At 41.7% G+C, this 19,457-nt stretch overlaps 1 protein-coding gene across 1 annotated transcript in view; it reads right to left on the bottom strand.

The window, feature by feature from the left end:
* The window catches only part of olf413 (DBH like monooxygenase olf413), a 215,035-nt gene that overhangs the window by 53,913 nt on the left and 141,665 nt on the right, over positions 1-19,457 (bottom strand). Inside the window, exon 3 of the mRNA XM_003701272.3 lies at positions 2,355-2,504. Within this exon, the coding sequence (XP_003701320.2) occupies positions 2,355-2,504 (150 nt within the window). The remainder of the gene's footprint in view (positions 1-2,354; positions 2,505-19,457) is intronic.

Raw genomic sequence — 19,457 nt, 5'->3', positions numbered from 1 at the left:
ACGAAGTCAGCTCCCCTTTGCTTTATCTGATCGCGTGATGTATCGGTACCCTACATGATATTTTTACGTGTCACGTTCGCCCCGTGAAACGACCCCGAGAGCCCGATATCGTGGCTCGCGAACGGAACCGCTGAATCCGTAGGTGGACCGAGATACTTTAAATGGGCCTGCGAACGTTGGAACACCGTACGTTTTATATAAAAGGGTTATCGGACGATCGGGTCCTTGTATCGAAACGAAAATTACGGTGGTGGTTGAAGGAATCGTGCTACGATCGCGAACGAAACGGACACCGACGAAAGTCTGCGAGGAAACATGAATTATATTTTCTACCGTGCAGTGACTCTTGCATTGTCCATTTCAATCCAGGAATTATAGACGATATGTACGCTGACGATGTACGGTTTTGCAGGGAAAATGATGTAAGGGCTCACTCGTTTTGATCAAACTTTTACATTTAGGATTTTACCGAGTTTTGGAATTGAAAAGGGATTTGGAATAGTTGAATTCAAGAGTTCAAGTGAAATTTAAATATTTCAGAACCAAATATAGGAGTTAAGTAGTTTAAATATTTCAGAAGCGAGGAATTTTCGAATCTGTAAATTAAGAAGTTCATGATTCGTATTTCAAATAATTAAGAAATTGGAATACTTGCAAAATTCATGAAAAAGGAAACAGCACCATTAATTCCCATTTCTATCAGCCGCTTTACCGTCCCACAGCAATTACGAACAATCGGTAATTAAGACGTTCGACATCCACGGTAATTTCAAGAACGTTAATTAAATCTCTGTTGGTCGTCCGTGCCAATTACTGTTTTTTACGTTCAGTCGGCGTTCACGGTTCGCGTTGAAAAACAGGTCTGAGACATTGGACAAGACATAAATGCATATCAATAGTGCCATTAACGATACAAGCAACCCCTTCGAGGCGCAATGGCGCAAACGTCTGTGCCCTGCTTGGCCACCATAAATTGTCGGCTTCGAGCAAATCGCAACACGCGCGTAATCTCCTCTTCCCTTCGAGTTTAGTCTCGGTACCAACGAGCGAACGGTTCTATCGTGCTTTCATCTACTTCCGAGTTAATTACCGACGAAATTAAGAACTGGGTCGACTTATTCTTGCAACTCGTCAGAATTCGAGGAGCGAAGCCTGTTATTTCGATAACGAGTTCTTAAATTTTAATCGAACTGAGCTGAAACTAGATACATTGGCAATCATTTCTATAAATACGACAATCTAAAAATTTACGAATTTAAAGAATTTATATTTCTCATTTCACCGATTCGTAAATTTTCTAGTTTTTTAAATATCTAAGTTTCTACTTTTTAATATTTGAAAATTTCTAAAGTTCTAAACTACTACATTTGTTAATTCCTATTTTTTTTATTGAAGGTTTAAAAGTATAAAAATTCGGAAATTTGCCTCTGACCCCAACTTTCTGTAACATTGACACAGTCTCTTTTTCTCTTCTCGTTAGATCCGAAACTTTAAACCGCTCAGAAATTCCTGACACTTTACAAGGGTAGGTATTTGCAACCCGTAATGCCGGTTAATTAACGTTAATTGCGACGCGCAACGAACCGCCTTCGTATTTTCGCGATTTTGCATTGTCGCGCACTACTTGGCGCCGTCCTAATTCCTCCTCTTTGCTCCATTCTCACGTTAATCCTTTTATGCTGCGATCGCTTTAATCGCTTTGCTTTCGGACCAAATATTTTCTACTAGAAAAGGGTTAAGCTCATCGACAAATTGAAGCCACACGTGGGCATTAGCACGTTCCCTCTAATCTTTCACAATTTAAGAACAAGCATACTCTGTTCTTACGAATGAATCTTACCCAAATAAAATCTACATCATCAAAATTAAAGTATGGTGTTACTTAAATTCATTCACACAAGATGTCCAAAGAATGAAAATACACCTTTGATGAAACGTTAACTATTTATATAAAGTAGTAACTACTTGTGACGGAACATATCAAGAAATACATCCAGACTCAAGAAATGATTGTCATTGTAATTTATTGACACATTTTGTTACCAATCTTGTTTCTCACATGACGCTCATCCTAAACCAATTGTGCAAAGAAGACAAGTCTGAAGGGTTAAAGTACCCTGAATCTGACACATGTGCTCCGATTACAAGAGGATTGATTATTTCGTAACGGTGTAGCAAGGTGATCCACAATTTCCTAAAGAACCGCGATAAATAATTCTATCCCGGTCGGCTGGCATCGTGCTCAGCTGCTCAATTTTTCTCGTAAATCCGTCAAACGATCCTCGAGCGAGCAGTTGAAGCACAGTAGCAAAATTATCTTTCACGCCGGAAGCCGTATAAATCAAACCACCTACCGTGATCTTGAGGTCCCGTGGGTCGCACGTATCGTATCGCCTGCTGAAACGAAGAACGGTGTGCGTCTTGTTCTCGAAACCCTGAAGGAGGCAATAGTCTTGGCTCGCGTCCATTTCTGGATTCTTGCTGGTGTCCTTCACGTGCCGATCCTGGAACAAACAATAACTTTCAGTTAAACTCTATTGACTGGTAAAAATGTTATGACGCCAGTGGTAATTCAGCACGCGATAATTCCGCGCGTAGTAATTCAACGCTTGATAATTCAACATTTGTTAATTCAGCGCTTGATAATTCAATACTTAGTAATTCAACCCGTGATAATTTACTACGTGGTAATTCAGCGAATAGTACTTCAACCCCCCGCAATTTAACGCATAGTAATTCAGCGCATGATAATTCCTCACATGATAATTCAACGCACGATAATTCAGCGCATAGTATTTCAACGCACGATAATTCAGCATGTAGTAATTCAACGCTTGATAATTCAGCATTTGTTAATTCAGCGCTTGATAATTCAATACTTAGTAATTCAACCCGTGATAATTTACTACGTGGTAATTCAGCGAATAGTACTTCAACCCCCCGCAATTTAACGCATAGTAATTCAGCGCATGATAATTCCTCACATGATAATTCAACGCACGATAATTCAGCGCATAGTATTTCAACGCACGATAATTCAGCATGTAGTAATTCAACGCTTGATAATTCAGCATTTGTTAATTCAGCGCTTGATAATTCAATATTTAGTAATTCAACCCGTGATAATTTACTACGTGGTAATTCAGCGAATAGTACTTCAATCCCCCGCAATTTAACGCATAGTAATTCAGCGCATGATAATTCCTCACATGATAATTCAACGCACGATAATTCAGCGCATAGTATTTCAACGCACGATAATTCAGCATGTAGTAATTCAACGCTTGATAATTCAGCATTTGTTAATTCAACGCTTGATAATTCAATACTTAGTAATTCAACCCGTGATAATTTACTACGTGGTAATTCAGCGAATAGTACTTCAACCCCCCGCAATTTAACGCATAGTAATTCAGCGCATGATAATTCCTCACATGATAATTCAACGCACGATAATTCAGCGCATAGTATTTCAACGCACGATAATTCAGCATGTAGTAATTCAACGCTTGATAATTCAGCATTTGTTAATTCAGCGCTTGATAATTCAATACTTAGTAATTCAACCCGTGATAATTTACTACGTGGTAATTCAGCGAATAGTACTTCAACCCCCCGCAATTTAACGCATAGTAATTCAGCGCATGATAATTCCTCACATGATAATTCAACGCACGATAATTCAGCGCATAGTATTTCAACGCACGATAATTCAGCGTGTAGTAATTCAACGCAGATAATTCACAACGTGAACTTAACGCAAGGGTAACTCAACGCAGGGGTGATTCAAACCATAGGAATTTAGCATGTGATAATTCAGCGCGTAATTCAACGCGTGACGACGCAATGCGTGGTAATTCAATGCGTAGCGACGCGTCGCATAATAATGTGACCCATGGCGTCTTCGTAATTCACCGCGTAATACAACAGCACTGTAATCTAACGCGTGGCGATACAACATATTACGTTCTAACGTTCACGCATCCATGGTCGTTCAGCGAATGATTTACGATCCGTGGATAAAAAAGAACAGCATCAAAGCTACCGAACGAGGACCACGAAAGCGAGTCCCACAAGGATGCAAAAGAATAAGAAAGTATTCATCCAGCCGCCTTTTTCACCAATCACCCTTTTTTACCTCGATGCAGCATTTTGGGGATGACACACCTATCCGGACAGAGGAAGCGGCGAGTTAGTTAACAGTTTCGGGACGGCGCTGAAACCCCCGTAGAGTCCCGAAGGCAAGTTTTTCTGCGAGATTCCTGGTCGCCGCCTCGACATAATTAACCGCGGTTCGTGTCGACCAACAACGCGCTACCTTCGACGCCTTTCAACGCCATTGTTCCCCTCGTGACCGAACGCTCGACCGGCTTTTTTCGCGGCATTTCGGCTGGCTTTATTAGAATTTAATTTACCGGCGACGCGAAACCGGGTACCTGGTCCGTGAGGACACGTGAGGCCGATCGAGTCACGCGTGTTATACTCCTGGCCTCCTTTTGTCCCGACACGCTTTGTTTCGCCGCTGCTCTCACCTGCGCGAGTCGCATGCACACGCGTGAAAACACAACGGCTTATAAGCGGGAGAAAGACGAACAGGGACCAAAGGAATATCCATTTTCGTTAACCGCGACGCGTGAAATGCTCGAACGAGACTCGGCAAACGGGCAACGAGCTGATTGGATATAAAGTATAAAGGCGGTTCGCAATAAAAGCCGTACGAGCAGACGGATAGCAAAAACAAGGAACTGTACGGACGATAAAAAAGCGGGCCGCAGGTGTAGGAACAGCCGAAGGGAACGATATTGTCAAACTTATGTGGCGTCGCAGCCTGCGCGCGATTACTCGCCCTTATATAGATTTTTAGCCGGCACAGATTTTTATCTATGACGATCTTACTCTGTTACTTTGATTTTTTCACTGTCAAACTTTTATGAAATCGAGATCGGTTACGTTATTTGGATTCAGGATTATGAAAACTATAAGCGAGTTCTTACATTCTTAATTTTTTAAAACAAAATTCTTTTTCAATTCCTAATTTAATAAACCTTTTATAATACCAAGTTTCTGAATCCCTTAAATTCCAACGCGTATCGACCGCACACTTGTTCCTCGTGTTCCGCTGTCATGGACAGGGAGCTATTTCAAAACGCAGTGGATCAGGGAGAAAATTCAAATTCCTAGAGAAAACTGGAACTATTCTTTCGCTTTGAGAGCCTGACGATCGCCGACCGACTTTGAACCGGCAGCTTCTGTCGATATTGCTTCCGCGTTTAACGTTTCGATGAAAGCTTCCCAAGAAGAAAGAGAGAACACGCTGATAGCTAACAACTACGTCCTTTTGTCTCAGCTACGGCGGAATCCGCGTCGTTGGGAATAAGACGCCGTGGAATTTAAACTGGCCAAGCTATAACGTTACTTTTTATTGTCAAGTAAACGTCTGATCCAATCTGCTGCTACGAAATTAAATTTTTTTAAGCATACCTGGCATGCTTAAAAACGCGAGCTTCGTAATACCTGCGTCCTTGAAGGATTACATAAATCGTTCGTCCTCGATGAATCGAAGAATAAAATTTACGAGGAACGCGTACGAAAATCGAGTAATAAATAATTTTCACTCGGTACTTCTTCAATTTCCGCTGCCACGAGCATATTTTTTCCAACGCCACACGCCATCCGCAGTCGACACACGAGCAAAAAATCCTACCTACTTTTTGCTTCTTTATATTCCTTCATCCCCTATGACGAAGTACATCGTTCTTGCAAAACGATCACATTATTAATTGGGATAGTTAAAAAGTATGTATATTGGAGCTGTTCGCAAAATTCAAGCAAAACAAAAATATATAAATATAGAAACAAGGTGAAAATATAGAAATGAAAGAAGAAGTTAGTAATGTGATTAAATGTACATATATGCATATATACTATAACCTTACAAGACGTGTAACATCCATACTAGCACTGAACACTTCAATTTAATTTCGCTACATTTATGTGGATGCATTTATGCAGAGGCTGATGTAGATCATAAGTAGTCATTTGTATATAACATCAGAAATGAATCAAGCTCATGTATTTTATTAAAGGTACGGTACAGATGTGCAATCGTCTCTGAATCAGGATTAAGGGGTGATCGGATCAAATAGCGACAAATTCGAGTACAGGTTCGCTATATGTAGACGAAAGGGAGAGTGAAGAGAATAGGGGAAGGAGGAACATCGTTTTCCCTGCTGGAAATCGTTCGCTAGCGTAACGAGTGTGCCGTTTCCGCGAGCATCCGCTTCGCGTAGGTACCCACACGTTCAATTGTCTTCTCGTCCCATCGGTCGTTCTGCCGGCTGTTTATTGCTATCCCCATGCACGAACGGTTGATACCGCGGAATACCGCGGTATTGCCGCGAAAGAATGGCGAACGCTGAGTGGCGTGTGTTCCGCAATTATACGAATTATGTCTGTGCCATTCAACGAGCGGACAATACCTCTTTCACGAGGCGTGGATAGGCCCGTTTCGACGTACGGGACGCGTCGAGCACGTTCAACTGCTCCAATTTGAGCGAGTTTTAGCTTCCGTTTCGATTACCCGAACTTTTTCAAATGATTCCACGTTCTTTCGTTAACAACGTTATCGTGTTCGGCTGGCTCGCTTTTTCCAACTCATATTGTTCGATTACGAATAGAACTGTTAATTTCGAATGAATGGACGTTTGCAGGGATTTTGTGCTAATGAAACGTTTTCTTTACGATCGAAAAATTTCGACGTCATTAGGGACTATGTAATTGTTCGAAGACATCTGTGAAGGTAACGTTAATTCCTTCGTAGGTACAAAACAGCTTCAGTTTTCTACCTAAAGAACGTGGAAGACGGATTGAGAATTGCTCTATCTTAACGTTTGTGGAGGCATCTCTGTGCTAATAATGAAGGGATCGTTAACTGGACGATATCTCCGTAGTTGCAGAAGAAGAGCTTACTCTCTGCAGAACGTAGGAAATGAAATGAAAACCGCTCTGACATTGCATCCTTATACTAACGATTTGACATTTCCTTCGTGGTTGGCGAAAAACCCTATCTAAAGAAATGTCAAAAACTGCGATCTTTGTGTCTGATCATTAGAAATGCCAATCGTTTACCCTTCTCAACTCATACCATCAAAGATTTCTAAACCATCATGTAAATTTCAATTCTATTAACTGTAACGATTTTATAAATAACTCAAAGTACAAGAATTTATATTTTACGTTAAATCCTCATATTTCGTGCCGCGTATGAAATATTTCAGTACAGTCTGCAATTCAGAAGTTCTTCGATTCTTATTCTTAGCCAATATTTATCAAGTTTCAAAGAAAAGTTACGTATTGTCCCGTTTTATCTCGGTATGTGACATTTGAGTTTGTTCGCGAGTTTACAACCACCGGCCGAGACTACTGAAAAAATCAGGAAGCGTGTGCTGTTATGAAACGCTATATCGCGATGCAGGCACCGTTTCCGCGGCTGTACGTGTCCCACGGTGCTATGGCCTTTTCTCATCCATCGACTGACGTTCTCGTATTTGTTGTCGCGAGGGCGTCATGCTACGACAAACACGCGGCCCTCGCAAGTCGCTCGTTCGTGCAGTCGGTTCATTATGCAAGTTACGTTTATTATTTACGCAACATCTCCGCATAGTCCAGAACCTAGATCGATAATCCTACGCGATCGAATGAAACGTTTTTGCAACTAGAACTATTATCTTGCGATCGTGTGGGTTTTCTAGAATTGTTGCGAACACCGGGTGCATACGGGGCACGGTTCTCGTTCCGAGCAGATTAACATCGTTTCGACGTTATTATACGGGACACATCGTAATACGAGGCTGCTGGTTCGCGGATGGTCTGGAAACACGAAAAGGATCACAAAAGCTCGCGTAAGCAACAATGTCCTGTTTGATCTCGTTTCCCGGTCGGGTCATTCAGGACAACTCCCCGTGGAGAAGGTAGACTTGCAACGTTCGTTGCCACAGTAATTGGGAAACAACGCCAAGTAGGACGGTCGTTTCGTTATTTTGGACAATGCTCCGTCGAAAGTGGTACACATCGGCAAATTAGACCGACGCCCGTCAAATCCTAATTGAGATCGTTTAAAACACGATGAGCTCCGTAATTTCTCCGCGGAACAAAAGGTACGCAAAAATCATGAACGGACTGAAACGAATGGCCAGTGGTAACGAAACCGAATTAAACACTTTCGACCCGTTATCGCGAGCCATCGCTCGTTATCACGAAATTGTTTCATCGACCGAGCGATAAATTTCTTTCGTCACGATCGCGCTTGTTAGCGGACTCCCCGATATAACCGATAATCAAATAGCGCGGGAGTATCGGTTAATCCGCAATCAGATTCGTAATCCGCAACCGGAAATTATGATCACCGTCGCGTCCTTGGTAAATCCAGCAGTTCCGTTTCACAGCGTCGACGCGCTTGTATATTTTGCGCCAACGTCCCCAACCTTTCGTGTGTATCCACGTCCCACAACGTAATTGTCTTGCCGCCTGTATCGGTCCAGGTATCTCCCGGTTGCCACCGCACAATCTCTATGGTCCGCCATCGCATCGACAACGCACCTACGCACGCACGTTGCAACAACAGAATCCGTGCACCGAGAAATTACTGCAATTACATTCGCCCGATTCGCAGCATTCCTACACTGAAACGTCATCGATGACGACGATACGCTATCGCGCGATTAACGGTCAAGTGCTTCTCTAAACGAGATTAATCAGGCGTTCAGCTTCCACCTTTTTTGAAACGGAAAGGTTACATTCACCATTCGATTTGGTTTGAAATAATACTCTAAATTTCGATAGTTCCATTTATTTTTTACATAGAGTCGTTCTCTGTCTGCTTGTACAATCTGTTATACTCTGTATATTACAGCATATATGTAGCATGCAATAGTATTTTTAAGTCCTTGTGAAATTCAACGTGCTATAACACAACCAATTACTTAATAAGTAAATAGAAGTAATCAAGCGAGTAAATATACAGAACCAATGCACACACTAAAATCGTGGATATAGGTCAGCGTCTGCCAAATATTTAAGTAGTACAAGTAAACGATAATCACAAGGCTGAATTTCAAATATTCCAGTCAGTATGTACTAGATTAGTGATCATATAACTGACATTTAATCTGATCCAAATAAATTTTCTGATCACACATTTACGTGCTTTACCATTACATTTAATCCTCTTTTATAAAACAGCAAAATTCGCATAAAAGATGCAAATAATTTGAATTCAAATATTTATTCCAGTACAATATTTCCTTTGACTTCGTTTCATTTTCAGTTTTCAACATTTCTCTCATGTTGTATAACTGAAATGTAACATTTAACGAAACCAGTGGTTGAAAAAATTGCAAGGTAAAAATCATAGTACATAAACATTGTTTTCCATTAATTCTTCTCTTTATCACATCTGCAAAACGGTGTATTGTTTTGTTCACATGCGATACGAAATTTGCTCATGTTTTTCAGATATTCATAAACGTATAAATCATAGCTTAATAATAGATCTACAGTCGATTAGGAAAATTAGTGGAATAATTGCAGGCATGTTCGCGACGCAAACAATTACATGGTGATTTTTAATAAACTATCGTTGCGTGGTTCTCTCAAGGAAAGTCACGGCATGGAAGAACGCAGAGAAAAATGTATCCGGAAATTCCACGTCGCGGCCAGAAAGTTTCTTTTATAATTCCAAGTGACACGAAACGAACTTGCTGTAACAGACCCCTTTGCAAACCAGCCCTTCTTTTCTCACGATTCGAACGATCGCATTGCTGATGATGCATCCGTAATACGGGTCTATGCAACAAGGAATTATGTCAATTAACTATTGTCCTCCGTGTATCATTCGTAAGAACGAAGCGACTGCGGTGAAACGAAGACATTGAGGAGTGGTTGAAGACACTCGAACAATTGATGCTTTCATATTGCACTGTGAGTAACATGAAAATAACGGGTATTGAAATGGTGGATCAATGGTGGGCAGATTTAGCACACGGCGAGTACAATAAGGTTTGGGAAGAAAACGATATTGAATGAAATATAATTTTGCACTTTCCAATTCAGTTTTCAATTTCAGGTTCTCAAATTTTCATATTAGAGATTATTACAATAGCTGTTAATATATTGTTTGACAGTGGTGAATACATGTGTGTTAAAAGTGTTTATTACATTAATTGAAATAATTTTTCTATGAAGTGTATGTAATAACTGAGACAGAATATTATGCTCTGAAACTTGTATCAATATTTTGCCTGCGATTTTGTATCTCATTTTCGAGACCGTAGGAGTTTTATCGAGAATCGTTCTATATACCGTAAGATATTGAAAAAAGGGGAGAAAGAGTTAGTGTATGCTCCATGATAGGTCATTCGATGGCAAACAAGTAATCGCCACAATTATTTTTGCAAAGCAAATCGATCACAAGCTACCAGTTTTGTTGAGAGTAAACACGTGTTTTCATGTTGACGTAATAGCCATCTGCATCAACAACCCTAACATTTAACAAACGCTTGGTGTTCCGTGTACAGCCACGCAAATGTCACTCATTATACATGACAAACAACAGAAGTCGCTTAATCCATGTACAGAATCGATTTCCGTAGTATTGGAAGAGCAATTCCGCTTAGAGGTAAAGTAAGGGTCATGCTAATAATTTCTCTACTAGGCGAAAACCCTTTCTTGCCATCGATTCCCTTTCTCCGTTATATCCGACCGTCATTCATGTGCCGAACAATTACGTCAATTACTTGGTCCCGATTCGTCGGACGCGATAATGCGACGCGACGTCAACGACGCTGACAGCGATATCCCGCTGCAGCTAATGATCGCGTTTAATGGACTCGTATTGCGTCAAGAACGAGATCGATTACCGAAATTTACCAAAGGAGAACGATAAATCGACTATCGAATGCCTTTGTTTTCGTCGTAAGATCCTCAGTATAGGGAAACTGTAGGACGAGTGGAGGAAATGTAGGTCTGATTGATTATAGTGCAGTAATTTACGTCTGCTTATGGCTGTTATTACGCATGTAACGACGATGAGAGATTGCTTGTGGGACACTGATGGGTATTTTAATTTATAGATATATCTTCAAATTCATGAGTTTGTAATTTTTCAAATTTCTGAAATTTTCTAACTTCATCATTCTCAAATTCTAAAGTCCTTAAATTCCTATATTTTCAAATTTTCATGTATCGAAATTTCCAAAATCATTTTTAGATCTCCGAATTCTTAAGTCCCTAAATTCCTAAATATGCAAATAGCAAAGTTCCTAAATTAGAAAATTTGAACTCGTATAACGATGCACGAGAAGTTAATTCCCCAAGTACACAAAAAGGGTAGTCGAAGAAACGTGAAATTATGTAATACTCGGTTGATTTTCCGGAGCTACACAACGAGGTTGCATGCATTCGACCGGATACGTCGAAATTGCACAACACGCTGGCGTGCTGTCGTGGTGGGCGTACGTGTACACACATGCACACATAGGTACCGTGAAAAGCATTGCGCTCTCGTGCTATCGGATTAAACGCATCTGCGCTCGTTATCTTTGGTCGATGACTTCGAGCCGGTTATTTCCGCCGCTACAGTTTTTCATCTTCTTCGCGTGTCGTCCCGTCGAGGATGCGTGCTTTCCTGCCGCTATCTTCCGGTTACTTTATCAACAATATGATTCGAGGTGGGCGAGGAGTAGCGGGGAGTAAACCGAGCCGGTCGCACGTTTCTCGTTGAAGAAACGCTGGTTGAACTCGTTGCCGACGATGTCGGATAACATCGTCGGGAATATAAAGTTGTACATACTCCGTTTCACCCGCGTTCTTGTCGTTGATCCGTGGCCTGATTCGCCCTTGCGTTTCCCGTCCCAACGATCGGGCTCGATAATTCGAAAGCTCTTCCTGCCTTTCCTTTCAATTAACGAGTCCCGCGCACGATTTTTCATCTCATTTCAACGACCGTTATCGATTCCGGGCTCTCGCGACTCTTGTTTCTCGTGACCCGTTCCGCGGCAATCGCGTGCCAATTGTAAACACGCGTGCTGTTCCGGTTACTCGATTTCCCAGGCGTTTCAAAGCGTACGGCTTGAAAAGCAAACCCTCTCTATCTTCGCGAGCGAAAGCCACTTATCCCGATTTCGTTTCGAACAAAATCTGAGGCGTTTTCGTCAACTTGTTCGATCGCGATACTGGATCGGTTGAAAACCAAGGTAACTCGCATCGACGCGAAAGCGGAAAACACTTTTCGCGGTGGCGATTCGATTGGACTTCTCGCGCGCGCGATCGGGCTTCCGTTATCGCTCTCGTCATTAAACCGGAGGCTATTTTCGACGTCCATGGGGCCACGGATTCTCGTACGGTTACGGATAAACACCGGACCGCGGATGTGTGCGGTTTTCGTTATCAATTTTATGATTTTGGGAGAACGCGCGGCCACCGAACGTTTCACGGTCGAGAAACGCCGAGCGTTTATTTATCGGTCCCGATAGCATCGGCCACCGAGGAACACGGCCACCGTGTTAACGATTACAGTGGACACCGGTGGAAACGGACGCGGTGTATAAAATCCGTCGTTCGTTGTACGCATTGCAATGAACCAGGTGGCGTACCGGTGGCCAGCATGTAAATTATTGCGCGACGGTAATCGCTTTATTACGCTGCGCCGAGATTTTCGATTGTACACGCACGCTACGCGACATTTGGCATCGATGACACTCTCGAGGAATTATCCTCGGTACGTGCCTCTTTTATTACATTTCAATGCTCGTTTACGTTGTTAAATAACCAACTGATCTTATCAATGTTGAATCGTATTCATTAGATTTCCCGAACATTGCTTCATTTTCGCGAACACATGGGACAGCTCTTATAAATAATTTCCCGTTACCAATTAATAGAAAAGTTCGACAAAGATAGTTACATATGTTCCTTTTTCTTTTCTGTTTTAACAGACCTAGTCTCCATGTACCCACTCACGTTGTACATTTTGAAAGTCATAATTGACGTAATTGCAGAGCAGTTACCAAGATTAGATACCGTCTAGACCTAATATAAAGAGTATCATCGAGGTATGAGGATGTGTACGATACTCGACAATTGTTCCGCTACCCCTTCGAGTACACCCTTCGACGCGTGTTCCGCTCGAAGGAACCGAAGCCAGTTGCAAAATGTCTGATCGTGCACGCAGATTCTAAACGCGGAAGTAAGATCGTGCGGCAGTTCGAAGCTTCCCACGAGGGGTGGTCGCGAGTCCGCGTCGTCGTCGCCGTCGTCGCGACGTCGTGGTTCGCTTCGAAAGGAGTCATCAGTGCGCGACGCCATTATTCTTTCCGTCTCGTGCAGCCAGTTTTTCTGGATCACGAGTCGATCCAGCCGTAAGTCCGCTGCCTTTTCACCGGCCGAGCGGCTGCATTAATCACGAGACACCCGGGGATATTATCGTGGAAACGTGAAACGTCCGCTCCTCGTAAATTTCCTTCTTCCTTTCTTTATTTCTCCTTCGCCTATCTTTTGTTCCGCTTTTTCCCCCGGTTTCTCTTTTATCCTGATTAAGTATTAATTTATTCGATTCCTTCCCGGTCCCACCAATGCTGCCTTGTTTTCCAACGATGTTTCGCATTACGACGTCTTCGCCGTCGCGAATCCATTTTCTTCTTCGTCCCGCACCCCGTATCGTCGATCGTTATCGTTCCGAACGGAGACGCAACCCTTCGATGTCTTCGTTCACAGGGGGAAACAACGATCATTCGATTTTATCGCCGATGTCGTTCGCGCGTTATTGCGTACGATAATAAGTGCTTCACGAGTGTATGATAATTCGAGGACGCTTCTCAATGGATATTCTTCCTGCGATTCAAATAATAATGATCAAGTGAAAAGAACTTCGGATCGTCTTCAACGTCCTAAGCTTTACATTGGAGGCTTTATAAATGGTTAAAAGAATCCATTAAATGGAGAAGCGCTACAGAAATCCGAGAAACGTGCATGTCGAAGTAGATATTTCACTTTCATCGAGTTAGCTGATAAATGAATAAATACGAGCAATATTTGCTCAAGTTAAAAAAGTCTGCAAACGTACCGATCCTGAATTTTAATTTTGTTCGTGCAGTATTTGCGAATCCTTAATTATCACGAATGATTTTTGTGAACGTACAGAAAGCACCCTTCTCTTCCTGAACCACCCTAGAATTTTGTGAAAGAGAACCCTGCTTCCTCGATCGATTAAAAGACGCGAAACCATCGATATATCACTGGAAGACGAACGATATCTCGTACATACTTTAGCGTATCTAGGTTAGCGTGAAATTTGTAGCCACGAGCTTCTTGATATTCATGAAACTTTTTGCTCGTATCCCCCGTTTTGTTTCTCTCGCTATCTCCCTCTGTTCTTTCCGTCGTAATTGTCTTCATCTGTAACAAGTCCAGAGTTGCCGCTTACGATTCCAAGGCAATACGAGGCAACGTCTTGAATAAAATATTTCCCTGGCCCGGAGACGTCAGCCACGCTCAATCTCCGCGAAGACGATACATCCTCGCGGCGCATCCAACATTCATTTTCCACCGGTTCGATAATTTCCAGTAAATTCTCAGCCCTACGGCCGTATTCCCGATAATGCGCCACTCGACACCCTGCTTCTCCATCGTTACCTTCTACTTCTCCCTGCTCTTCTTGTTGTCGGTGTAATCCTCTCAGAAATCGTTCATAGACGAAACCCTTAGAGTACCGGGGACAGCCGAGAAACGAATTGATTTGCAAATGGAAGAAATCGACGAATCGCTTCGCTAACGCCTCGAGTTTCTTTCGTCTCGTTCATAGACGTCCTTTGACTTCCAACAGCAATTTATGCCGCCACCATTTGTAAAACGCTTTACAACTCATCCTCGATTGAACGGTTTTACGAACAGACGCTGTGATTTCAATTGAATTTCTGGAAGATTGGATCATACATATATAAACGATTAGAATTATGCGAATTTACTGCAAGAAACGTAAATATAAAATATGAACAACTATGTAGCCATGTTAAACTAGTTAATCGTTCTATTTGATACAATAACTATATCTAATAACGAAATGGTGTAAATGTGGACTATATACAACTACAAATACGGCTTTCAAATTTTGTCCTAAGTGTTTGCATATTTCTAGCTATAGATGATGTATTCACTTATTATTCGGGTTAAATTCTGGTGAAATCGGTGAGATAAAATTTCGCGCGAGCACTCGGCTCCGTTTTCTTAAATCATTGATCGTAAGAAGATTGCAGCCGGGCAGGGCAACAAATTTCAACGGAAAAACCATTTGCGGCGGAACCGTGCACGGAACGTTGCGGATCTCGACGCAATTTTTCCTCTGATTCCGATTCAGCCGGCGTGCACGAGCTCTCCGCTTTCGACCATCGAGACGCGCGGACTCGTCGGGATTGTAATCCTCTCGCGAGGATAAATGGAACCGGAGGAATATCGAAGGTCGTTGTTCGGCCTGAAACATCGATTGTGTCACTCGCTCGCGGAAATCGTGTTGCACGTAACAACGTTTCGCAGAACGCGACCCGACTAAATTATTAATCCACCTTCGTTGTAACCGCATTGATAAGGCGACAAGCTACGGAGCCGTTCTTTGACAACAGTTTACGCTGATCTTTTTACCTGTTTCATGATTTACTTTCTAGCTGATAAAAATAGTACATGCTGTCTACTTTGGATATCTAAAGTCATTCATGAAGACTTAAAATATTTATAAAGCTATTTGAATGTGGTTACTGACTCGTCTCAAGATTCATGGTATCATATTTTAAGATTTTTCCTCAACATCGGATTCAGTGCATTGCAATGCATTGATGCTTTTCTCCCTTGTAGCTTATAAATTTTCTGCCGGATTTATGTCAGTAGTATAAAGTCAATAAGATTTATGTTTATAGCATGGCACTCTATTTGAAAAGCAATCATCTGATGTGACGCTAACTTTATGATACAGAAAACATATTGTTTCATGGATTCGCAATAAAAAATAAGCTGTAAGTGCCAAAACTAATCAGACAAATTTTTGTTCATCAAAATGGTTATTGCTAAAAGTATCTGTTGCTCATAAAAACTGTGAATAGGTTATATAAATAATAAGCAGTATTTAATCTATGAGTAGCCTGCCTACGCTTATATAATTAAAATAATTGTTTAAGTAAAAGAACCTTTCCTGTTTGAATAACTGTAACGCTAATAGTCAAACAAAGAAAGGAAAATCAATGAAACAACAAGAAACGTGGATAAAAGTCGTGAGAGTTGTTTCGCAGGAATCCGCGTTTCCGTTTAAAACTCAGCTGCCGAAAGAGCGGGAGATAATTGTGCATCCAATTTTGCCGGATTATCGTAGCTCGGAACGAGAAGGGCTCTCACTCTGATAATTCCTTCGGAGTAACACGTATTCGTAAATTATCTGGCCAAGTATGGAGCACGGTCGAGCGCGTCCGACAATAGAAAATCCCAGAAAGTGTTTCACGCTCGTAAATCACTTTCCACGTATTTGATATCGCGCTACTCCTGGACTGGACTCACGGTACACGTGCATCGTGAAAGAAAAATGGTGAAACTGTGGCATCATTCTCGGCCAGAATAATAACCATCGTCCGTTGTTGCGTGAAGGGTTTTCTGTGCGGCGAGTTCGTTACTGATGGGTTATCGCATTAAGGCGAGTTTAGGTGAACATCGAACCGGTTGTCCGCTTAAAAAGGTCAGAAAAATGCTTTCCGAGAAAAAAATTTAGAAACGTTCTAGACAATTACTTTACTCATTTATTATAGCAACGTGCGTATATCATAAATCATGAGGTCTATAGATTCGCAGATGTATATTTTGCAGACTTCGATGTATCATACTTATTCGGTATGTTACTCTGATATGTCGTAACTGATGTATCAGACGTATTGGATGTGTTATTTCGATTTATCATACTTGTGATGTGGGATGTATTTATTTTGAGAAGTCTTGACAACCAGGTAAACAAGAAATTACCGTTCTGTTGTCTGGTCGCTCATGGCGATTGAAGTTAACTAATTTATTTAAAAATTTAATTTTGTGATGTGTGAATTCATGTTTGTACTATTCACAGAGTATGCAAGGAACATGTTTACCCAGCTATAATATACTTCTGCTAAATACTTGACAGAGTATCTAGTACAGCTAACAACATCGTCACAACAATTAAGCTTACTGAGAATAAAGCTACCCGTTACGATATTTAATGAGTCTAATGACGGTGTAAAAGTATTGATAAATCATTTGAAAGAAGCTGCTCATTGTTTCTCGTATCTGTAACATCAGTTTCCCAGTTATTACGTGCGCGGAAATCGGTAGTCCCATAGTCGTCCGGTAAAGTCATCGAAACGTCGGACGTACCGCGATATCCGCTATCGATAACCCCGAAGATTAATATGAAAGAGTTCGCACAAAGAAAACTGACTGTCGGAGGGGCCAGGTTAAAAAGTCATCGTTCATCGGGTCCGCAGCCGAGGACGGGACAGAGTTTGCTCTTCCTCGGACTAATTCATTCGTAACTTCTACCAGTTCGTCGAAGAAAGGGGGTGAAGAGGTATGAGGCGGAGGAGAGAAAGAAGAAGAAGAAGTCGTCGTCGAGCGGATGGGATGAGGCGAAAGCTGAAAGACGTAAAAGCAGTCTGCGGTAGGCAGTGAAAAATCTCAAAGCCATTCCTCATCTGTCCACGATGGTGGGACAGAGAGACGGCAAAAGGAATAGAAAAGGATCGATGCCGATTCAACGGTAGTAGCCGTGCCCCGGCGAATGCCACCCGCATCAGATAATATTTAAATTGATGATAAACATTTATAAAAGCGTTTTGTTATACAGAAAACATATTTGGATCATTGTGCGCCGCAGGAACGGAGATTATGAATTCAGGGGCCTGGCCCGAAAGCCATTGTCCGTCGGCCCTCTCATCTCCATAACGGGTCCCATCTTCGTCCACTTTCCATCTTTCTTCTTCGGCTTCTGTGCTCTTTGCCTGCCTTCGTTTCAACGACTCTCGCTACACAAACTCCACCGGTTCCATCTTCTCTCGCTTCTCCAAAGGTGGGCCTTCTCTTGCTCGCCATCTCTCGCTACCGACCGTGTCCCGCCTTTGTGAGTCCAAATTCGACTCGATCCCGAACCCTGATTGTTTTCTCCGTGCCCACCTAAATTGTCCAAATGAATGCAACCGATGCTGCTCTACGCGCACGCAACCCTCTTGGCGCATGTACGCTAATCGTCGCCATCATTAATCGTCTTCGGAATAGCCTGATCCTATCGTTACTGGGCCTCTTTCTTTGAACGGCTATCGGAAAGGGATTCAAAAAAGAAAAGTTTTAGAAAGGTTTAGGAGACTCGTGTGTCAATGTTGAAAGATGTTAGTGCAGGCTGATTTCAAGATAGTTTTGTAAATGAAACGCGTACGACGAAATGAAACATATTTTTTATACTCATGCTATCGATTTTGAATTCTGTATCCATAATTAGATTTTTTTTTAAATAATATGAAATATAAACATTTGTACAACTCTATTGACTTTTTGACCATGTTTTTATTTCGATATTGTATCATGATATAAACGACGTAACAAAAGACATGTTTGCAAAATGTTTTATCTATTGTTCGTAAAAAATAGCCGTAAAATCAGATTGAACCATCGATCACTTTCAACAATTTTTAAATCTAACCATCAAACCGACAACTGAATAGATGTATTTCGTTACAAAAATCAAGTACCCTTTACAAACAATACGTGTTAAAACATTGGAAAAATGTTTTACTGTTTGCACACATATACAAAGTGCGATTTTATATCTATTTATAATTCGAGAGTAAAAAGTTTTCTTCTATAAAACTGTATAAAACACACTGTTAATAAGCAAGATATCTTCAAAATAAAACAATGAATGAAAGAATAAAACAAGAATAAAAGATTCATGAAACTCTTTCAGCGAGAGTGCACGATTCTTTTCAAATTGAATTTCGCAGCAAAATGGCGTCATTGACCAAACTTTGTTGGCTATTTCGGGACTCTGATTAGAGGGTCTCTAAACTCCTTAAACTCACAGCGCCGCAAACTCGTGTAGCCAATAAAAATAATTAACTCCGACGTGAAACATACAGAGTCAAGTTAGAGAACTCGAAATCGTACCACGTTCTCACACCACGAAACAACGTACAATCGTCCCGGACGATATAGACGCTGCTGTTCGACACCGTTCCCTCCTCCTCCATTTAGTTCCCGGCTCGAAAGACGATCAGGACCCGGGATCTTCGAAGGTGCTGTGAATTCGAGCGTGTGCCACACCTCGTTGATCGCTACGAGTTCCATGAAAGGGATAAGGGCCGGACAGGTATCCTTTTCTACTTCGTGTCCGCGACAACACGTCGGCG

Source organism: Megachile rotundata, chromosome 1 (genome assembly GCF_050947335.1).
Source record: "Megachile rotundata isolate GNS110a chromosome 1, iyMegRotu1, whole genome shotgun sequence".
Taxonomy (NCBI): domain Eukaryota; kingdom Metazoa; phylum Arthropoda; class Insecta; order Hymenoptera; family Megachilidae; genus Megachile; species Megachile rotundata.
Note: the sequence above shows the minus strand (reverse complement) of the source record. Positions and strands in the feature narration are given on the sequence as shown.